This window comes from Ictalurus punctatus, chromosome 10 (genome assembly GCF_001660625.3).
Source record: "Ictalurus punctatus breed USDA103 chromosome 10, Coco_2.0, whole genome shotgun sequence".
Taxonomy (NCBI): Eukaryota; Metazoa; Chordata; class Actinopteri; order Siluriformes; family Ictaluridae; genus Ictalurus; species Ictalurus punctatus.
Window position 1 is genome coordinate 26,900,341 of NC_030425.2, and position 24,213 is coordinate 26,924,553.

Here is a 24,213-nt window from a genome sequence, read left to right on the forward strand (position 1 = left end):
TTGGAATTTAACCTTTCAGCTAAGGTGATCAGCATTCCCACGGGTCATGGAAATCAGGGAATATTGGCTGTAAAATTTTCAAATCTTCTAGCTAAAATGTGAGGTTTTTTTTTTTTTTGTGCGCATTTGCTGAATGTGCCACGGTGTTATGGGTTAAAAATGTACTTAAAATGGCTTACAGTACCTTGTAAATGAATTATTTCCATTAAAGAAATATTGTTTTATTAGGACCATTTTGTTTATGAGGTGTAAAGACTAGTCATAAGATAAGTAGATGTTTTTAAGCACTGAAAATGGCTGTTAACCAGGAAATCGAGCTTACAGATATAATGGGTTAAAATAGGTAGGGTTTTTTTTTTTCTGCTCAGTACCCAGGCAATACATTGTACCATTCTTCATAGAGCAGGTCAGGGAAAGGACCTTTTAATTTAACGACTACCTTGTTTAATTTAGTTACATCCCTGAGTATGAAGTATGAAGACTCTCCAGTGTCTGAAGATGGTGTTCTGGTTTTAGCTCAGTGACCAAGTGCTAACACTGGAGACTCCTTCCAAAAACAAACTTTAAAATCTGCATACACTATTACTATGGAAAGGATAACATTTTAGAACTAAAACACATTAAGAATATAAATAAATGAACACCTTCTGCCCAATCAGATTCGAGAACTTAAATAAAACCGAGGACTTGTCCATACAGAAATCCACAGCCGTGGCCAGACGATTGTGATGTGTAACTTTATTGAAAGTTAAGCGAGTGGTACACAACATTCAGCGCTCTTACATCTTACAGTAACACTTTAAATAGCAAGTAATTCATTGTACAGGCGTATACCACGTGTGCGTCCGTTTTTATTGTTCTACCTACAGATAAAGCATCAGTCGTTTTCTTTTAGTCATGATAGAGTTCAATAAATATCTGTATTAGATATTATGGAAACAGTCTTAGGTTTTCATAAGCCGAGTGGTTCTCAAAGTCGACGGCGGTTCCGATTTCCTTTTACCTTTATTTCACGAATTAAAAAGTTTATTTTCCCCCCCTCCATTTTTCTTTTTAACGTCTAAAAATGTATGCTTGTGTGTCGTCGAGTCGCTCGATGGTTGCTGCATCTGAAATAGGCTATGTTTGGTAAATCCCTGAACATGCTGTAAAGAAGGTGGAGAGAAAAAAACAAAAAAAAAAAAAACTTTCAAGTATCAACGTTTGACAAGTAATGGAGGGGACAGATTGGCTTAAAAAAAAAAAAGGATGTGAGAGAGAGAGCGCTGTTGAACTCATCTCCCACATGGCTTTCCTTTGTCACAATCAGATCAGAGATGGAGGGAGGTGGGGCTTCCCCCCCCTAGACTCAAGCACTGTGCAGGTTTGGAGAACTCCACCTATTTGAAGGAGGGACTTGATTCAACCCAGCGTGCTAAACCCATGGCTAAAGAGGTAGAAACAAACTGCATGATGATTACAGTCGTGGGATCCTTGTAACAATCGGGGGAGCGTATTGCAACAGCTCATGACACTGAGCACAAAGTGCGTTTCTGCGCTTGTGTTACAGCAGCAGGAGAGAAGAAACGAAGAAGAAAAAAAAAAAAAGGCTTTAGCAAATACGTGGTCTTTAAAAGCAAACACGAGCAGGATCACGCCGCTAATACCGTTTCTTAGGGGTTTGTTTTAAACCTAGTAAACCATTACATACTTTAAATGACGAAGGTGCGAGGATTGAAGTGTTGTAAATCAGGGAACGAAGCAAAGGGTTGATAGAAAAAAAAAAAATTAAGATGAAGGGGAAGAAGAAAAAAAAAAAAAACCCAAAAACGTATACATGATGACAGCGGGTTCGAAAGGCGAGTTCCAGGCGAGATCTTAAGTAGACCGTTAAGGCTTTGGGCTGGTTTGTCAGCTCAGTCAGCCTCTTCTTCAGACTCCTCTTCCTCAGCAGTCTCCAACCAGGTCAGCCACTGGTTCACCTAGAGAGAGCGTACACGACATCACTACTTTACGAAGAAAAAGGACAAAACCCATAACTTTCGAAACATTTCTGCAAAGATCACGCGAGATAGATAAGGAGCCAGTTTAAAACAAAACTACAGACTGTGAATAAAAAGTGGGTATAAAAGATAAATCTGAGCTTGGAATTAAGGTTTTTTTTTTCCTTTTTTTTTTTTTTTTTTTTTTTAAAAAAAAAGCACATATATATTAAAATCAATTAAAAGTGTCTTATGGAAACTGGAATCTTACTATAAACCCCCATTTTAAACTACTCACTGAACTCACGTATTCATATAAAAACGTTCCCATCCGAAAGGTTTTCTGAGGCCGCCGCACATTTAAACGACTGGTTAGATAGAAACGTGCGACGGTGTCGTAACGTGCACGAACGATCAGTACCTGGAACAACGCTTTCCCTTTGCCAGGAAATTCTTGTGTAATATCTTCTTTCCATGCAAGGAAGGCTTCTTCTTCAATTATTTCCATATCATAAAAGTTGACAAAGTAGCGCAGCAACATTCCTGTGAGGAGAAAAAAAACCAACAACAACCAGTTATTCATAATTACTGTGTGAATCACTGAAAAGATTCCCCCCCACACACCCCCGAGTCTCGCACAATAATCGGTGCAAATCAGTGTAGCTTCGAGTTACAGACCTTTGGGGAAGGCCTTGGCGTTGCAGTGCACTTGCAGCGCGTACAGGGCGCTGACCTGCAGCTCCACGTGATCGTGCAGGAACTTGTGCATCACTGGTTTGAAAGCGAACAGCAGCTGCTTCTCCTGGTCCAGCTGTTCTTTCGAAGGTGAGGACAGCTGCTCGTCGGTTTCGTTCAAATAAATCTCGTGGAAAATGTACTGCAAAAAGCTGAATCGGGGGAAAACGCGAAGAAGAGGTTCAAAACACACGAACGATAAACGGCAGCAGCATACGAAGTGTTTTATTCCTCTAACAACAAACACTGCAACGCGCCAGAGCGAACAATTTCTTAATTATTAAAACGTACAGTTCATCTGTTTATATGTAATGTTGTGGAAGGTCTTCGAAGGTCTCGAAGTTATTTATAAACGGCTATTCCCTCAACAGCCTCAATCCCCCCTCCCTTTTTTTCTTGAAGACAGGTCAAAATCATGCAGCTTTCATGGTGCTAAAGCCCTATCTAGACAGGATATAAATGAATAAATAAATAAATAAATAAATAAATAAAAATAAAAATAAAAATAAAAAAATACAAGCGGGCCCTGGGATAGTTTCTTATTTTACAGGTGCTCCTCTGATTTTATTTCCATCCAGATTGGCCATGTTGGTATGTTTATTCGCCCTCCTCGGAGAACCGTTTGGATGCCATGCTGTGAATGGAGCGTGATGGTGAAAACACCACTCGCTAGGAACTCGCCCGTTATGTGGCCGTTTTATTGTTCGCCCAATGCACTGAGGGAATACTTTAAAAATATATTTATTACCGATGTCCCCCCTGATAAACTGATCCAATCCGAATAGGGCTTTAAAAAAAAGATAATCACGAAGCGTAAAAATCCCTGCTCATGAAGACTTGCTGAGCTGAGAGCTCAACAGCCGCTGAACTAAACCGCAAAAGCGGTTACCTGGTCATCAGAATGTTGACGAAACCCTTATCGGTGTGAAGCTTGGGTGAAATGTTGTCCTTGATCCACTTGTAGATGGTTTGGGGTGCGGGGTCTGCTTTGATCTGCTTCAGCAGCTCCTTCTCCAGTTTCATGAGCGGGAACAGGAAGCTCAGACCCTTCCCTTCCAAAATCTCCAACATGCGGTCTTTGTTTTGGTCTATTTCTGCACACATCACAGGGTTGTAAGTTATTGATGATATAATAGCAAAAAAGGCTGCGGGAAGCAGTGAAGCGCTCATGTGAAAACGACGCATGGGAGGATTTATGCGAGGATGAGTGAGGTACCTGGCAGCATCTTCTGCATGTTGACCTTGCTCTGCTGGAACAGGTCGGCGAGCCACTCCTTATCCTTCAGCTTGGCGGTTTGCTGCAGGCAAAGCAAGAAGAGAGGGAAGTGCACACCGTTCTCCAGAGGATGGGCCAAGTCTGCGATGCTCATGAGGTCGGCGATGACGGCACGTGCAGCAAACTGAGCCAGATAGGACTTCACCAGGGGAATGTCACCCTCAAGCTTAGGACACTGGTCCAAAACGTTAAGGAAAGCCTGTGGTAACGCACACAAAAATGGCACCATGGTTTCTTTGATATGGGGAGGAAGGCGCGATCAGACATACAGTCATTTAAATAAATAAATAAATAAATAAATAAATAGATAGATAGATAGAAAAAAACACCACACCTGCATGAAGTTCTCCCCGGTGATGAGGCCCTCAGTACGCAGTGCGTGGAACAGACTGCTAACATGCTCCTTATCTTCATCCATGCTGTCCAATGAGCACACGATGATCTTACTCAACATCTCAGGCAGGAAGTGTTTAGGCGCCCTCATCTCCCTCACCCCGTTCACAGCGTCGCTCAATTTCTTGTTGTTCAGATACTCCTTAATAATAGTCTCCTGAAAGACAAAAGTGGTGTGTGAAGTGTTTAAGAGGAGGTCTTTTGATCAAAAATCATGGACCACGACACTTTGGGCATTCTGTTAAAAGAAAAAAAAAAAAAAAAATCTTATTTTCCAATAAATGCTTTATATACTACTTGTACCACAGCAATTTGGCACGTTATTAATTAATAAATATAATTTGATGGGGAAGAAAGAAAGAAAAAAGAAAAAAAAAAAGGCAAGTGACCGCTCATAATTAGATACATACACTCATCTTCAGCAGTTCCTCTTTAGCAGGAGGTGGTTTCTTGCTCGCCTTCTGAGGTTTCTCCTGAATGGGAGGTGGATTTGTCTTCAGGCCAAGCTGTGGAGGCTGAAAAACAAGGAGGAAGAAAAAAAATTTTAATTAATGAACACTACTCCTTGGTTGTGAATATTTCTGGAGTGGAGGATTATGGGAAGACCAGCACCTGTCCAAGCGGAGGGGTGGATGTGCGGGGAGGTTGAGCGCTGGGAGGAATCATGTTGGGAATCTGTGGCTGCAGCTTTGGCACTTGGTTTTTGTTCAGCAGAAACGATTGAGCCGGTCTCAGGCTAATCTGTATTGGCACACAAGAAGGGAGCATGTGATTATTTTTTTTTGGGGGGGGGTCGATAGAGGAATATTTAGTGCATCGAGAAATTTGCATTGTTACAAGCAGATCTGACGTTTTCCAAACATCTTTTACCTCATCGACGTTGAGCTGTCCTTTCTTGCTGAAACGTGGTGGCACGTCCTTGGACTGGGCTTGCTGCTGAATCTGGTTCTGGAAAAGCAGATTCTGTCCCTTCGGAAACAAAGTGAAGACTCAAACGCCAATTCAAATAAAATAAAAATAAAAGTTAATGCAGACAGATTTAGAGATCAGTTGGTACCTGATTGGATTTCATGAAAGGCTTGTCAAACTGAGACTGAAGAGCGGGAGCTATGTGACCACCGTGGCCGTTGAAGAGCGGGTTTGTGCGATGACGTCCCATGGTGGGCGAATACCGGTCTTGAATAACCCCAGGTCCAGTTCCAATCCCACAACCTGAGATCAAACAGGAAAAAAAAAAAAAATATCCTGCCATATCCTCTGATTTTGGTCATCAATGCGACATTTGCAAAGCGTTTCACTGTCCAACCTTAGCATGCATTGCAGTGTGACTACAAACTAAAATCCACTAGCAAAATATCCATTCAAACTTTCCTTATAATTCTCGATTCTGATTGGTCAGAATGAGCTGATTCATGTTCTATAACAGCACTCATTCTGGCATTTTATTGTTACTACAGTAACAGCTTACTCACAGGGAATCGCATAGCCGACATTCCACATGCTCTAGGCCTAATAAACAAATTCTAAAAAGTCATTTAACAAAGTGAAATTGTTTTTTTTTGGTAAAAAGATTTAAGATTTATGGAAGGAGTCTCCAGTATCAGTGCTTTGTAACAGTCAGATGTCAACCTATGACAAACGCTTCCAAATGGTAAAGTTATTCAGGACAGAGGACTTTAGGCTTCGAAAGGAAAGGGAGGGAGAGGGAGAGGGAAGGAGGGAGAGAGAGAAAAAAAGATTTAGCTTCTCTAACATAAGCAATAACAGGAAGTAACTTGTTTCCCCCTAGGCTTCTCCAGAACCTTAAATGTAAATAAGTATAGCAGGGTGCGGTTTAACCCTTAAAGACCTAGATTGATGTTTGGGAAATCTGACTCTCCTGTATTTTTTTTTCTTTCTTTTTCTAACCCTATTCTAGTGGTCAGCATCAAGCACCATATCTCATTCTAAACATGAGGCCTTTAAATTTTCAACTAAGCAACGCTTAACGACCAAGAAATCGACGTCTAAGCAACAACCGTCGTTTCCTCTTTGGTTCAGGAACAAACTGCACGGGTTTCATTGATGAATCAAAAAGCTGAGAATCTCTGAGAATCCCCACTTCACAGGACTATTTAAAGCATACAGAAAATTTATTAAAACATTTTAGAGCAGTTATTTTTAGTTCCGGTCTTTGAAGGTTGATAAATAAATTAAAGTTTGCTGTGTTTTAGGAGGAGTAAAACAATACCACACCAACTCTGGTTATGGTAACAGTAACTCACTGTTGATTACTTTCCTGCAAATCCACACCCTAAATGTTGTATGCCTTACATTAATCAGCATTATGGATGCATCACGACGAGTGTTTCTGGGGAAACCGTTCCAACAAACCGTGTTGCCAGATTTGAAGTTTTTTGGAATTCAAAACACCCAGACAACAAAGACACCGGACAGAACGAATCGGTGTACCTGGCATTTGTCCAAACATATCAGCCAATCCCCCGAGAATCTCCCTGGTCAGTCGTGTTTGCAAGAAGGCGGCATCTTGAAATAAGTCAGACCTCATTCCTGGAGTCATAGCTGGAATAAACACACCCAGATCCTGAAACAAAAGAAAGAAAACCATGAGTCACCGGTTCTTTTAAATTGTGCTTAAACAAATTAATCAGAAGTTTTCGAAGGAGCGTGAACCTTCACTGCATCCTGACGGATCTGGTTGATGGTCTTAGGTCCGTTATCGATGAAAGCTTTCCGAGGCACCCAGTTGTTCTCTCGCAACTCCACGGTATCCTGCAGCAGGAAACGAATTCTCGCAGGCAAGTCCTTGTTGTTCATTAAGGATAGCATGCGGCTAAAATATTGATCCATTAAAGACTGCGAGAGGGGAAAAAAAAAAAAAAAAAAAGATTTATACAGTTACAATGTGGTAAACGAGTAGCACAAGCTGTATTATTCTACCACTTTTTAAATTTTTTTTTTTACCTTTGCTTTCTCATGATCAAGTCTAGGCCCCACAGTCCTCATTATCTGACAGAGGCACTCCAAATCCTCGCCCATATCTTTAAGCTGGACTCTCTTCTTCTTTTCCAGAAGCTGAAAATGTAGCAGGTAAAACGTTTCACCACGAGTTCATCACCGGCAGGAAACAATATCAACCGCTCGATCGTCGTTTCGCCCGTAAACTTACTGTTTTGATGCACTTATGAAGGATAGACTCGTGAATGAGATCGAGCTTGCCAAGCTCCCCAATGAATTTGATGTTGCCCAGCATCTTGATTTTGGCAATGGCACGCTGCTCCTCCTCTTCAGAGGTAAGAGGGTTGTCGTTTTTGTCATAAACTGAAAAAGAAATGCAGTACATATTAGGGTGTTTTCACATATAATTTGTTTTATGTGAAAAGAACCAAACCCAGTTCACTTAAAGTGGACTAGAAATTGAACCAGCCAAAAGTGACCCCAGTCCTTTTGAGGTTCACAATATAGTGGACTCAAAAGAGAACCCGGTTCTTTTTTGGGGTCCTCTTCAGCAATGAAGTGATCTCAGACCCTTTCTTGTTCACACCACAACTTCATAAGAACCTCACACCCCCGCTTGCACCGAAAATTTCATCCAAGTCGTCATAGAAGCGAGACGGACCCTTCATTTCAGCGGACTCTCCACTTCGACGCATTTTGTCACGGGTGCATGTACTTCTGTCGTATTTTTTTTTTACTTTACGCAGCATCGTAGTGCTGTTCTGTTATTGCCTCGTTCCTTCATCTTTTGAGAAATGAAAAGAAACACTTATGTTCTTATTTGTTGAGGATACTTGGCATTTAACGCAATCCTCTTTCCAAATTTCCTGAGCCCCACGACCTGACAGTGAAATGTTTTGTGTTGTTTACAGCAGTGACGGAACATGGTTGCAGGTATGGCAAGCCTCCAGGTACATGGCAAGCCTCCAGGTACACGTCAAACGCAAAACGGACCCGGACCTCACTGCTTTCACATATCACAAAGAAATCGAACCACAAACGGACCCCGTACTCCGACCACCTCTGCTTTTGGGTACTTTTTTTTGGGGTCTGAGATCACCTGGTTTGTTCACATATACACGTTGAACCGCTCCGAGAGCGTCTGGAGGGCTCAAACGAACTAGGTTTGCAAACACCCTTAAATACATATTCAATAACAATAAAAAAAAAAAAAAAAAAATATTTTGTTAATGTGCTGTTTGGGATCCGACTTAACCCAGGTGAAAGCTAAATATCACGCAATACTTCCTGAAAAATGTTAACTATTACAATTATTATACTTAATTTCTTTGCCAATGCAGTGCAAGCTATTCTTATTTTCCTTTAAAATAACAAAAAAACCTTACTACAACTTACTATCAACATTTCTGGTGCGGTTTTCAAATTCATCCTGAAGCTTTGAGATCAGAAGTCTTCTGAACGTCTGGAACAAGAGCACACCCGGTGAGTCAGAATCACTCAGAAATCTTCACAAGTGACATTTAAAAACAAAAATGGTTCTGAAATGCGATTCAATCTAATGTAATTGTAATAAATAAATACTTACAGTGTTCTGCTTTTGTGATGACTGGATCTCAGATGGTTGGGTATCAAAGTTTGGAGCATCCTCTGCCAAACGCAGACATAGCTGAGCATATAGCGAACTATACTTGGGCTCTTCAAGGGCTTTGTCTACAATCTGTTTGGAAGAAACGCCAAAGTAAGACATTCGTTTGTTTTTTTTTAAACTACTTGGTGACGAGGACTAACGAGAGAGGCGAATACTCACCAGCAAGATGATTCCTTTGAGGACGAGCTTTGAATCCACGCCCACATTCAGAAGCTCAAGGCATAGCTTGTCAAACTTATCAGGGGTCAGTTTATTAAGTATGCTGTGAGAAAAAGAAAAATACGGCAGAAAAATCAGATGAGCTTAGTAATTCTACAATAAATTCTTGGGGACAGGTTAGACTTACTTACCCTCTCACTTTTCTGAAGATTGCATCGTGGTGTTCTTTTTCGTTTGAGGAGCTGACATCTCGTCTAGTGCTTCGTGAAGGAACCCATCTCTGAACGCTAAGCCCTGGGGTTTTCCCCAGGAACTCGCTGTCAAAGCAAAGCAGGGAAAAACAAAACAAAAACAAAAACATTAAAATCTATGTTTACTTGATACGTCTACACCACGGTACTGCCTAATTTTAAACTTCTGACCTTCAGGACAGAAGATTAACAGTTTCTCAGTAACATGACGACAAGCTGAACCTTTTCTGTCCTACTAACAAACAGCTTTTATATTTATAGCCGTGAAAACAAGAACTACGAGAACATTAACAGGTTGAAACAGCACGGCGACTTTCTTTAAGGTCCCTGTGAAATCAAAATCGAAGCGGTGTTACTTTTAGCGCTAATATGTTCGCCTTTTGGTTTTCTATAAGCTAGTGCGCTCCAAAACGATGGAGAAATCCTAATTTAGAAGATATACGCGTTCAAATTATACAGTCTCTCTCTCTCAACAGTTTTGATGACATCATTCTGCACTTCAGCTTCTCATCAGATTTGCTGTCCAATCGAATGTGCTCTAGAATCTGAAGTGTCCCGCACCCGACACTATAAAAACCATTTTCCTAAAGTCTGTTGAGCGAGAGAAATTGTATCCGCAAGGACGGGTCGTAAAATCGTCTTTGGCTGTTCGACCTCTCACAAGTTGGTTCAGAAGGAATTCCTTCATACAAGGACGCATTTGTGACGGGCATTTCGAGGCACGCCAGAAAGGTCGTATTTACGAGCGGAACACACACGAACACCACCACAAGGCCATAATTAAGAGTGGAAAACAGCTTTCTTTGAGTGCCGAGCTCAATAAGAAAACGTGATTTGGTAAGAAAACACGGTGGAATCAACATCTGTACGCATTCTTTGTTCATCATTTTCTAGAATCAGAATGAAAAAAACCCTGCTGTATTTTTTTTGTAGAAGGTACGCCGCCATCTTGCTCTGACCAAAGTCACTCGAATGCACCTTAATTATGACTTCCCAACTCGTAAACACAAACTTCCCAGGAGGAATTGAGGGCATGGTAATCGTCAAGCATGGCTTAACCCAGGCTGCGGGGCAAGCTAAATGCCATTGGCTATTTTGTAACAATGGGAAGAGCTACTGTACATGTCCCACCCCGATTTCCTGTTTCGGCAGAAATTACCCCAACCCATCAAATAACTGCACGTTTTAAGGCGCTTCACAGGGTATTTAATAATAATTTAAAAAATTAAAAAAAATTACTGTCTGCAAACTGCTGTAGTATAAGAGGGGGAAAAAAAACATCTCAGAATGTCCTGTTATAAGAAAAATCAACTTTGGGGTGGTAACAAGGACATGACACTTCATCACACCGCACATTTACACGGACAACAATAATCCCATATTAAACCCGATTAAGACGATACTCTGATTTAAAAAACTAGCATGTAAACAGCGATTTTTATCACCTTAATCCGATTAAAGTCATACTCAAAGTAAACAAATCGAATCAAGACATGTGGAGTATTCATGTTTTAGTCGCATTATCGAAGTGCATTACAGACACGTACACACCTTAATCGCACGATTAACGTCGTGTGGGAGTTTTCACTGCATTTTGTGACGGGACGCGTACATACACGCGGCAGCGCTCGACCATTCGACGGCAAACAAGAGAGCACGTCCGTGTCCGAAACCGCGTACACGAAATACACGCACCTCTATATACTATATAGTAGGCAAGTATGCGTTTTCGGACGCAGTCGTCTCTTTGCACGTATAGCATGAAAACGAACTGCTCTTCAAGCTTTCGGAAAATTAAAAACGAAACACCCAAAACCGTATACGGGGCCATAACGAAGGTGAACTGTATGTCGATACGTGAGATTCTGGAGGGAACGTCGGACGGCGTGTGCCGTTAACCGATCTATATTCGATCACACGTAAAACAGGAACATGAGGAATATGTAAACACCTTAATCAGAATATTACATGTCTTATTCAGAATAAGGCCAATAATTAGATCACCGCTGTCCATGCAAACGTAGTCACAGATTGTGTTCCAAAAACAGCACGTCGACGAGTCGGGCGAAGTGATGCGTACCTGTTGCCGACAGTAGTGGGATGATGCTGAGGCGCACCCCGACCTCCTCCTCCTCCTGCCGAAGAAGCACTGCAAATTCCAAGCACAAAATCACATCAGGATTTTTTTTTTTAAAAAAGGAGAGAAATAATTCACCTCGGATCTGCACGACGACACGCAAATTCTTTCCACCTGCAAAGCTTGTAGAACAAATAAATCTAAAACGTTACCTGAAACGAGAAGCACCCCCCTCTGCAACCACACTCTCCACTTTGGCGGCTTGACAACGAATGACACTCAAAAAAGAATAATGTTGAAAGGGTGGGGTGGAGAAACACGATCTGGAAGAGAAATAATAAAAGAGGCAGAATATGAGTAAACAACTGGCTGGTTGAGTTTTTTTTTCTTTTTTCCCCTCCCTCCCTCCCTCCATTCTCCCCACAACATTGAACGCTTACTAAGAACCCTAGTGTTTATAGTGAATGCTTTTCAGATTACAGCTTCCTATGTTACAGTAACCTGAAAATGATTTGGTCGCACATGATAAGACACGAGATAAAAATGTTGTGTTTATCTGATCTAAATGAAACACAAGGCCTCCTAGGACCAGACAAAGACTTCTGCCCTGTTGTAGCTCAGATGTTGGAGGAAGTACTACGGAAATTAAGACATATTTGATGCCACAGACACTGAGGAAACATGGCCTACATGACGTACTGGATGTTACACTATCTTTCCGTCGGTGTGAGATATTACCAAACACACACAATAAACAAATAAAGGAGTGAAAATGGCCGGCCTCTGATTAGCTTTTATGGGAGAAGAAAAAAAAAAGAAAAAAAAAAACCCAACAAGCTAACAGGATGTTTAGAGCCTCGACGGTTCTGATCATTTACACACAAACATATACATTTTTTAAAAGTCAAATAAATAGCCAGTCAATCAATGAATGGTTTGATGAAGAAAACTTGAAGTCAGATGAATATATACACAACCTTTAAGCCGAAACTGTTAGGCTAGTGAGAGCTAGCCTTACAGCTGAGAAGGAGGCTAGAGCTAGCCGCCATTTTCTTCTTTAACAATCAAGAAAGGGATAAAATTTCACAACGTATTCGAGGACGAGTCAGGAATTCGTCTCGTAAAGTCGTGTGAAAATAATAACACTTAAAAAAAAACAATATTAACGGTAAGCGACAATATGTTTAAAAAAGTTTTTATAAAAAACAAATAAATGAAACGAGCTTTCTTTGTTCAGGCGGAGGAACCGAGCTAACGGCCATTTCACAACCCTGCGCGTGCGTTCAACAAGCTAGCGACGGTTTAAAACTTAACGAAAAAAAATATATTTACCTTTCCTAAAAGACCTTCAGCTTTATCGTGGTTCTGCTTCCAAAGAAGATGAAAAAAATAGACAGGAAAGGGGAGGGAAGGGAAGTGAAGTTGTTTAAACGTTAACTAGTTAGCACGGCGCTCGTTTAACAATGCGCCCGGAGCTAAGCTAGGCTGACGCTAACGTTAAAGGTAGTTAAATGCTAATGCTAACTTCACCGGTAAGGAGGCCACCATGCACCGTCTGCGACCTGACGTCAGCGATAGGCGCAATTTTATTCGCCAGACCTACCGAAAGTGCTGGTGCCTACGTCATCATCATGCTTGTACGTGGCGGCACAGTGGGCGGGGCTACCGACACATTATCATTGCAATAATGAACCTCAGTTTGTGATCAAATCTGTGAGGTTTGTTTATAATCTGGGAATATGAAACTATTATTATCATATAGTCAAGTGTCACACAGAATTGTTCAATAAATGACGAGATGTGATTGTTTTATGTCAGTTATTTTAATTAAAAAAAAAAATCCAAACAGTTTTCCAACCTAAATATTCTATTTATTTATTTAGCTTTGTATTTATTTGTAGGTTTAGGTTTAAAATCTCTGACACACTGAATGCAATGCAGTGCAATGCAATCTCATATTATGATCACCAGATGGCGCCACAGGTCATTCAAATACAAATTTTATTTGTCTCTCTCTCTCTCTAACACACACACACACACACACACACACACACACACACACACACACACACAAAACCATACACAGTTTGACGTGTAGTAAAATGTTTTTAAAAAAAATTTCACATATCCCATCTTGTTAGGAAGCTGGGGTCAGAGCACAAGGTCAGGCATGATATGGCACCACTGGAGCACACAGGGTTAAGGGCCTTGCTCAAGGGCCCAACAGGGACAGCCCGGTCTTGAAACCCTGAGCTTCTGATCAATGACCCAGAACTTTATTTGTTCAGCCACCACTACCCTTCATTCATCTTCAGTAAGATCTTTATCCTGGCCAGCATTGCAATATCCTGGGAACACTGGGAGTGTTGCCAGGAATATAGCCTGAATGCAAGGGTGGATTATTGAACAGACCTACAGGGCACAGGCGCAGGGGTGTAAGGAGTCATAAAGTCACTCTTATTAAGTACCCAGAGCCAAAGGGGCAAAAGTCTCCCTGAAAAACGGAAGAAACAGCCTACACATTACCTCTGAAGATGTCACAAGAAAGAAATCATTACTAGGTGTGTCAGTAATATTACTCTGCCTGTCGGTAACATCAAAGGGGAGCAGTTGTTCCTGCTTCTGTCCAGAATTAAAAATAAGCAAAGGGCTAGAATGACGCAAATTATAGTCCCTTTTATTCAGTGAGGCCCAATGGGCCCTCAAAATCGGTCCCTCACTGGATGGGACTATATGCACACAAATTAACACACTGTTCATTTTAAGTACCCAGTCCATCTACTGGTATGTTTCTGGAAGGTGGGACCCCAGGAGGAACCCGGAGGAAACCCAGGCAGGCACGGAGAGAACATGTGAAACGCTACACAGACAGTAACCTGAGCTCAGGATTGAACTGCAAATGAGTTAAAGCCAATAATTTGATCAGAAAAGCAGCTCTGTTGCTTCCTCTCCAAGAGTATGAATTTTGATAAGATATCTGATGAAACCATTTCATTGCTTTGGTGAAGAGACACAGACACACTCTATTCCGGTCCAGTGATTTCACAATCACCAGGCTGTAGAGGGAGGGAGCGTATTTACGCCTGCACCCACACTCTGTTTCGAAAGCTGGTTCCGGGAATCTTCGTCTGTCATCTTAAATCATGCCATCGCTTGTTGCTCACGCAGCCCGGTCTTGCCCCTGTGGCCTACGGTTTCTGGTAAAAGTACACTTGGCTCCTTAACAAGAGATCGTCATTTTACACTCCCATTTGTCCTGATGCTTTAAAAAAAAACAACTGTTTTTTAATTTATTTATTTTATTTTTTTTTAGGATTTATGAATATCAAACAAAAATACTGTAACTCTATTCCAGGTTAGCACTAGTTACCATTCATCATCTCAACGGAAAACAAAACATTTAAGGTCATTTAAAGTGATTTAAGGTCACAATAGCTGTGCTATTTAGTTTTTTTTTTTTTTTTTTTCTGGTTTTGAAAAGTTTACCCACTATTAGTAATTAAATTAGCACACAAATCCATAAATCTTTGTATGTAAGGACTTCAGATTTGAATGAGACTCTAAAAGACTCCGCTACCAGACAAAGGCACGTTTTGCGATCGCAAATTTGACGCAGAAATGAACACAAAACGAACACAAAAACTCCGCAATATTTGGAGAATTTAAAAAAATCACTGCCGATTTTCCACAGATCGGGGCCGAGAAGCGTCATGTGACGTCATCACGACACGTATTCAGCCAAAGTCCTCTTCGATTCACGTGCGTTGAACATGACTGCAGCATAAAGGTCTCGTTTACTAACAAACATCACCGAGAAAGACAGCGCAAAAAATTTACTCTGATTGCAATTTCGCCAATCCGAGTAGCTTTCCGCAAAAAAACACAAAACTCTGCAATTTGCTTCACAGATTTTGAAAAAAACTCGCAGCAAAATGAAGCGTTTTTGGCCGCAACGATCCCAAAATAAACTCCACGAAATCCTGTACGAACCGAATAACTCAAATATATGTTTGCCTAATAAAAGTGATCCAGATCAGCATTTTATAGTGAGATCATGATTTCTTTCCAATTAATTAAAAAGCCATAAACATCTCAGGTCACTTATAATTATTTCTTATTTATTACTTACAATCTAAGTCTAGATGATTTAACCTGAACCCATTTGTTAACCAAAAATGTTAATACAGGGATTTGAAAAAACCTTTGACTGGCAGTCTGCGTTCATTAAAATAAAAACCCGGTTCCTCATTTTATTAAATACCACTGTTCGTGTTTTTTTTTTTTTTAATATTTATTAATTATTTATTTTTTTTATAAATAGAAATCCATTCACTGTAGGATAATTATACATGCCATTCATTTGGAAAGCAAATTTGACTTTCCATTATTACTTAGAGATTTAGATAATGTGAATACATTCACATCATTACCATGTAATTATGTATAATTTTTCTCTCATGGATTAGAAACATTATCTGTAATTGTCTGTTATTGTAATTGGTTTCATCTGCTGCTTTTCTTAAAGTTCTTAAAAATCTGTAACGGTATGACTTCACCTGAACATTATGTCATATTACTACTTTACTTTACCGCCTACAGGACAAACCAAAGCTCTTAAACGTGACAGATCTAGTGGTATTTATTCAGCTAAAAAAAAATAAAAAAAATTAACATTTAGTAATTACCATAAATTATTCTTTAACCGAAGCTAATAGGGGGGGGGAAATGTGTGTCGTTATGATTCAACTGTAAAAATTTGGAACCCACAGACAGATTAAATTCTATTTATTTATTTATTTCTTTATTTTGTCGTCGCCGCTTTGATGCGAGCCCTGAAATTATACCTGTTTTCGTGAATGAAGAAAATAAAAACAATAGAAAATAGCAAAATATCAAGCAAAAATGCGTTAAAAGATCTGAAAATCCAGTTTATTTAATAGAAAGGTATTTAGTATTGAAGTTTACACCCACAGTATAGAATATGTTACAAACAGTGTCCTACTCCTTATTCCGTACAAACACCTCAGTGCATTATGGGTATTTGGGCGCCTCTAGGGAACATCATTTGGACCCTTAATTACTGCCGTGCCTAATGGGAGGTCCTGAGTGCACTGGTTATTCCTTGTTATCCTTTTGGACATGACTAGAAAATGGCAAAATAGCGCACTGTATAGTGAATAGGGTGAGATTTTTGGACATCACCTTGGACTGCCTAAATTATCAAGCTGCAGCAGATCAATCTGGAATATTTTCTACTGACCTCACTTTATTTTCTCATGACTGGCGATGCTGGTTTACAGAGACACCTCTGCATGACAAACAGCTGTGTATGGAAACGAGGGGGGAAAATAATAATTCACTAGCCTTATAGGACTGCGAGTAAATAATGAAATAAATGAATCGGTTAATTATGTATGAGCTGAATCGATGAATGATCACACTTCACTGGTTTTTACCAAATATGTTTGCTAAAAGTCCCGAGAAAGGAATTCATGTGAGTATAAAATGCAGAACCTTGAGGTGTGATGATAACAGCTTTGACGTTAAAAGCAGGTTGAGCCTCAGGCTCCGTGTTCACACCATGGAGTTTCTTGGAGAAGTTTGATTCCAGTTACTCATCACACACACACACACACACACACACACACACGCGCGCGCGCACACACATAGATCCTCAGGCCTGTGAGAATAAGATGTGAATAAATAACTCTCACTATTCTGTTCTGCTCACTGCTATAGTACCCTTGAGCAACACACTCCAACACCATCTGCTCCGAAAGTTCCAGATTACAGCCGAATCTGTCACACGCTTTTCGCAGATACCTGGCAGGTGTGTGGAGAAGAATGAAGACCTCCATCTTCTACTCTGTTAGAGAAGCGCCGTGAGAAAAGCTGGACCACATGAGATCTCTAGGTGCTTACAAAACTCCTAACACATCTCCTGTACACTTGCTACAGCCAGTAGTTGCAATACGTGTACATGCAATGGAAGTTCTTTGGTTCTTCTGTTTTCCCTCTGGAGGAACCCTTACAAGGTTCTATGTAGACCCCTTTAGCAGAGTGTTCTTCCATCAGGACTAAGTTGAAGCCTTTTTTGTAAGCTGTGAATTCTCCAATGAACCCTTAAAGAACTCTTAAGAACCAATATTTTACAGTAGTGTAAATGTTTTGGGCATGTGTAAAGAAATTCTGTAACGCAAAGATACCTTCAAAAATAATTACATGAAATGTTTCAAAAGATAGAAATGGACTAAACTAAAGCAAATCAATATTTGGCCTGAACACTCTTTAACTGCTTCACTTCTGTCTGCTACACTGTCATATGAGAACATATGAGACCCTTTAATCTGTTTTAGGATTCTACATAGACCCTTTGATCTGTTTTAGGATTCTACATAGACCCTTTAATCTGTTTTAGGATTCTATATAGACCCTTTAATCTGTTTTAGGATTCTACATAGAACCTTTGATCTGTTTTAGGATTCTACATAGACCCTTTAATCTGTTTTAGGATTCTACATAGAACCTTTGATCTGTTTTAGGATTCTACATAGACCCTTTAATCTGTTTTAGGATTCTACATAGAACCTTTGATCTGTTTTAGGATTCTACATAGACCCTTTAATCTGTTTTAGGATTCTACATAGAACCTTTGATCTGTTTTAGGATTCTACATAGACCCTTTAATCTGTTTTAGGTTTCTATATAGACCCTTTAATCTGTTTTAGGATTCTACATAGACCCTTTAATCTGTTTTAGGATTCTACATAGACCATTTAATCTGTTTTAGGATTCTACATAGACCCTTTAATCTGTTTTAGGTTTCTATATAGACCCTTTAATCTGTTTTAGGATTCTACATAGACCCTTTAATCTGTTTTAGGATTCTACATAGACGCTTTAATCTGTTTTAGGATTCTATATAGACCCTTTAATCTGTTTTAGGATTCTGTATAGACCCTTTAATCTGTTTTAGGATTCTATATAGACCCTTTAATCTGTTTTAGGATTCTACATAGACCCTTTAATCTGTTTTAGGATTCTACATAGACCCTTTAATCTGTTTTAGGATTCTACATAGACGCTTTAATCTGTTTTAGGATTCTATATAGACCCTTTAATCTGTTTTAGGATTCTGTATAGACCCTTTAATCTGTTTTAGGATTCTATATAGACCCTTTAATCTGTTTTAGGATTCTACATAGAACCCTTAATCTGTTTTAGGATTCTACATAGAACCTTTGATCTGTTTTAGGATTCTACATAGACCCTTTAATCTGTTTTAGGATTCTACATAGACCCTTTAATCTGTTTTAGGATTCTACATAGAACCTTTAATCTGTTTTAGGATTCTACATAGACCCTTTAATCTGTTTTAGGATTCTACATAGACGCTTTAATCTGTTTTAGGATTCTATATAGACCCTTTAATCTGTTTTAGGATTCTATATAGACCCTTTAATCTGTTTTAGGATTCTATATAGACCCTTTAATCTGTTTTAGGATTCTACATAGAACCTTTGATCTGTTTTAGGATTCTACATAGACCCTTTAATCTGTTTTAGGATTCTACATAGAACCTTTGATCTGTTTTAGGATTCTACATAGACCCTTTAATCTGTTTTAGGATTCTACATAGAACCTTTGATCTGTTTTAGGATTCTACATAGACCCTTTAATCTGTTTTAGGATTCTACATAGAACCTTTGATCTGTTTTAGGATTCTACATAGACCCTTTAATCTGTTTTAGGTTTCTATATAGACCCTTTAATCTGTTTTAGGATTCTACATAGACCCTTTAATCTGTTTTAGGATTCTACATAGACCATTTAATCTGTTTTAGGATTCTACATAGACCCTTTAATCTGTTTTAGGTTTCTATATAGACCCTTTAATCTGTTTTAGGATTCTACATAGACCCTTTAATCTGTTTTAGGATTCTACATAGACGCTTTAATCTGTTTTAGGATTCTATATAGACCCTTTAATCTGTTTTAGGATTCTGTATAGACCCTTTAATCTGTTTTAGGATTCTATATAGACCCTTTAATCTGTTTTAGGATTCTACATAGACCCTTTAATCTGTTTTAGGATTCTACATAGACCCTTTAATCTGTTTTAGGATTCTACATAGACGCTTTAATCTGTTTTAGGATTCTATATAGACCCTTTAATCTGTTTTAGGATTCTGTATAGACCCTTTAATCTGTTTTAGGATTCTATATAGACCCTTTAATCTGTTTTAGGATTCTACATAGAACCCTTAATCTGTTTTAGGATTCTACATAGAACCTTTGATCTGTTTTAGGATTCTACATAGACCCTTTAATCTGTTTTAGGATTCTACATAGACCCTTTAATCTGTTTTAGGTTTCTATATAGACCCTTTAATCTGTTTTAGGATTCTACATAGACCCTTTGATCTGTTTTAGGATTCTACATAGACCCTTTAATCTGTTTTAGGATTCTACATAGAACCTTTGATCTGTTTTAGGATTCTACATAGACCCTTTAATCTGTTTTAGGTTTCTATATAGACCCTTTCATCTGTTTTAGGATTCTACATAGACCCTTTAATCTGTTTTAGGTTTCTATATAGACCCTTTAATCTGTTTTAGGATTCTACATAGACCCTTTAATCTGTTTTAGGATTCTACATAGACCCTTTAATCTGTTTTAGGATTCTACATAGAACCTTTAATCTGTTTTAGGATTCTACATAGACCCTTTAATCTGTTTTAGGATTCTACATAGACCCTTTAATCTGTTTTAGGATTCTACATAGAACCTTTGATCTGTTTTAGGATTCTACATAGACCCTTTAATCTGTTTTAGGTTTCTATATAGACCCTTTAATCTGTTTTAGGATTCTACATAGACCCTTTAATCTGTTTTAGGATTCTACATAGAACCTTTAATCTGTTTTAGGATTCTACATAGACCCTTTAATCTGTTTTAGGATTCTACATAGACCCTTTAATCTGTTTTAGGATTCTACATAGACCCTTTAATCTGTTTTAGGATTCTACATGGAACCTTTAATCTGTTTTAGGATTCTACATAGACCCTTTAATCTGTTTTAGGATTCTACATAGACCCTTTAATCTGTTTTAGGATTCTGTATAGACCCTTTAATCTGTTTTTGGATTCTACATAGAACCTTTAATCTGTTTTAGGATTCTATATAGACCCTTTAATCTGTTTTAGGATTCTGTATAGACCCTTTAATCTGTTTTTGGATTCTACAAAGATGCTTTAATCTGTTTTAGGATTCTACGTAGAACCTTTAATCTGTTTTTGGATTCTACATAGACCCTTTAATCTGTTTTAGGATTCTACATAGAACCTTTGATGGTCAAATCAAGTAACAACTCTCAACCTAATTTAAACAACTATAAATAAAATAGAATACAATAAGTATAGCAAGAATACACAATATATTCTAAATAAAACAGGGTTCCCCCAGAGGGACAACTGAAAAGTAGAGTGTGGAGGAATAACACCATAATAAATATGTTGTGATGAACTACATAGTTTCCGAGCCAGTACTGTGACATTTACCAATGCAGCAAACTGCAAGACCTTTTTTTTTTTTTTTACAGTCCTGCCATCGTTCGAATGAGACACCTTTTCAGTATAATAATTATCCAGCAGATGGAGTAATGCAAAATCTTTTTTTCTACCTTTCACACTTCATAAATCTGTGCATGTCTGGAGGCAATGCCGAAATATCCTCTTTTCCCTAAAATAAACTGCGGAACAATCTGTTTCTGTCAAAACTCGCTCAATCACACGGCTATTTACACACGTCTTCAATTGAACACCATCGAAGCGCTATGCTTCATTAGTTTTCTTGGAAATATTTCTTCCTGACACGAGCAAAGATTTCTAGTAAAGCCTTTAAGCTTCCGACACGATCCGATCCGAACACGGTCCGACGGTGGGGAAATGATGGTGCTCCATTTTGCACCTGAGAGATTCATTTATTTTTCACCTGTCCTTGCTTTAGGAAGCTTTCACGACTGATGCAGAGCTATCATTAGCAGGGACTGAGTATCTATCGCACCTACGTAATGGACTGTCCTCCTCTTGTTCTGGTTTCTGGCTCATATTCAGGTCCATAAATACAATAAGGAGACAATGTACGATTATAGATTAGATTAGAAATCCAGGTGCGTGTGTATGCGCAGAAACCAGGAGCAGAATTATTTCCCTGTGCAAAGAGAATTAATAATAAAATATATATATATATATATATATATATATATATATATATATATATATATATATATATATATATATAAAGACTGATTTTAGTGAAAAGTCTTATGTAGCTTCTGAAGGGGGGGGGTACTAAATGAAAAAAAAAATCTTTAAACAAAATAATAACTTCACACAGGTCATCCTGTTCAAAAGTTTAGCCCCCCCCCCCCCCCCCGCCGCCTTTGTTCTTAATGTATTGTATTGCCTTCTTGAGCATCAGTGAATGTTTGCACCTTTTGTAATAGTTTTCTGAAGAACAGGGGTCAAACAAGGGACTCATGGAGAACTCTCACAAAACATAAACACAGTCGTTGATCCAGGTCACGACACACGGTATTAAGAATCGAAAGAAATTATTGTGTCTTGTGGACTATATGTAAACGTCTGTTATGTGAAATAGCTTATTCTGTAAATTTATGAGTACAACTGTATGTGAATGCACTTGATTAGACATAAAAATGTATAATGGCTTAGTGGTTAGCAGGTTCACCTCACACCGCCAGGGTCGGGGGTTCGGGGGTTCGAGTGGCCCTGTGTGTGTGGAGTCTGCATGTTCTCCCCGTGCTGTGGGGGTTTCCTTCCCCAGTCCAAAGACATGTATGGTAGGCTGATTGGCGTGTCCAAAGTGTCCGTAGTGTATGAATGGGTGTGTGAGTGTGTATGTGATTGTGCCCTGCGATGGATTGGCACCCTGTCCAGGGTGTACCCCGCCTCGTGCCCGATGCTCCCTGGGATAGCCTCCAGGTTCCCCCGCGACCCTGAAAAGGATAAGCGGTATAAAAGATGGATGGATTTATATGGTGACGTTTTCTGTTTGGAGAAGTTTTGAGCGTCGATGCTTTGAGGTAAAGAGGCTAAGTTTTTCCCCCCACAGTAGGAAAGTCTTTAGGAGGAGTCTGTGGTTTCTTGGTAACATGGCAAATTTGTTTTATTAAATTAAAAATAGAGACTGGTACGAGAATGTTATAATGTAAGTGGTAACAGGAACTAACTCGATTGGCAGATGTTCCAGAAATGAAATGTAACACTAAATGGATAAAAAGTATAACGTGTCGTTGTTCAATAAATTGAAAATGGTAGTTATTTTCCTATGTAACTTGAAAAAGAGGGTTCTAACTTTGACATGACAAAAAGAAAATGCCACGTCACATGACCAGGAAGTGTTGTTTGCTCTTCCTTTTCTACAATCACAGGGAATGTTAAAGGTCATCATCGGAGGACTCTCAAAATGTGATTAACTTTTCAAAATTTAGGCAAAACTACTTAAAGAAAAACACTGAAACACTATCTGAGAGAAGTTAACATTTATTTTTTTATGATTTAGACAAGTGTATATATATTTCGAGTTTTCTGTTAAATGGTAAACTGTAATTGTTGCCATACGGCAACAACATACGATAATGGAACTGTGGTACAGTATGTGCATTCATGAATTGAAACAGGACTACATGATTTTTAAAAAAAGACACTAGGCTTCTCTAATAGTATATTTTCATTTTTTTCCCACATTCAAAGTAAGAAAAACGCTTGCAATTTCAGATATTTTACAATCTAACCATATTTTCATTATATACGTCGGTAAACTAAGTATTACTTGATTATAAATCATTTATTACCGGCGATTACAAACGAACTCCTTGCTCTCCAGGAGAAACTTTTGAAACAATCAGGGGATTTCAGACTTTCTTTTCCTACAGGTTGCAGTCTGGCACTTACAGTAAGATTTACCGTGCATTTGAAGCATCGCACCTGCCGACAAACACTGCATGCGCAATAAAATCCGGGTTTACATCCTCAACGCCGCTCAGTGTACTGACTCCACTACTTGTCGGAAAATAAAGGCTTGTCAGCGTGATACAGAAGCGCAAATTCCTTTGGCGTGTAGGACAACTTTCCTGTCACGGCAGAGGAATGACAGCAATTTGTTCCATTCGGTTCTCTCACCAAAACTATTACGCTCTGATTTAGGCCTCGGTGGCAGCACAGCTGGGTGTTTGAGCTGCAATGAGAGAAACATGGCTGCCACATTGGGGAAGTGATAATGGGAAATATTGTGTGTGAAGTTTTATGAGCTTTGTGATACATTTTCTTGAAAGAATGCTACGTATTCCACGGTCGGCGGTAAGAAGCGCTATATTAGAACCATTTATCCAAGAGATATGACACGGAATGACGATAGACATGATACAGTTATGGCAAACATGGCCTAATTTGTTAGTCTTTAATATTTGTTATGTTAATGTTTTGCTATGAATGTATAAATGCATGCATATCAGTTTCTAACATCGCCGTTCCTTGGAGTACAGGCACAAAAGCCATACTTCACATTTGAGTTAATTTCAACGCTCACAGAGGATCAGGCTTGCAGATAACTGTATCAGTTCCTGCCATCAGAACTAAATATTGGACTGTCAAGCCGTGGTTGATCGATGTTTTAGACCCCCCCCCCCCTCCCCCGCCATCCTGCTATAACCACTGCTATTGATTCTGA

At 39.1% G+C, this 24,213-nt stretch overlaps 1 protein-coding gene across 1 annotated transcript; it reads right to left on the minus strand.

The window, feature by feature from the left end:
• Positions 1-723: 723 nt before the first annotated feature.
• Positions 724-17,316, minus strand: eif4g2a (eukaryotic translation initiation factor 4, gamma 2a). The gene is made up of 21 exons (XM_017477440.3): positions 17,201-17,316; positions 11,671-11,781; positions 11,462-11,530; positions 9,322-9,447; positions 9,131-9,233; positions 8,909-9,040; positions 8,719-8,785; positions 7,535-7,686; positions 7,330-7,440; positions 7,039-7,221; positions 6,817-6,949; positions 5,423-5,577; positions 5,236-5,334; positions 4,978-5,106; positions 4,776-4,880; positions 4,307-4,522; positions 3,913-4,171; positions 3,586-3,790; positions 2,640-2,848; positions 2,383-2,504; positions 724-1,961 (listed from the first exon to the last, which is right to left on the minus strand). The coding sequence occupies exons 1-21, from the start codon at positions 17,314-17,316 to the stop codon at positions 1,896-1,898; spliced, it is 2,868 nt and encodes a 955-aa protein (XP_017332929.1). The 3' UTR covers positions 724-1,895.
• Positions 17,317-24,213: the final 6,897 nt, after the last annotated feature.

What these genes read in the sequence shown, in the direction of transcription:
- eif4g2a (XM_017477440.3), bottom strand. Translation starts at nt 17,316, where the DNA reads ATGGAGGTCTTCATTCTTCTCCACACACCTGCCAGGTATCTGCGAAAA. An exon ending in CATCACAAAAGCAGAACACT is followed by an intron (nt 8,786 to 8,908) that starts GTAAGTATTTAT and finishes CTCTTGTTCCAG; the next exon opens with ACGTTCAGAAGACTTCTGAT. An exon ending in CCGGGGAGAACTTCATGCAG is followed by an intron (nt 4,172 to 4,306) that starts GTGTGGTGTTTT and finishes GCGTTACCACAG; the next exon opens with GCTTTCCTTAACGTTTTGGA.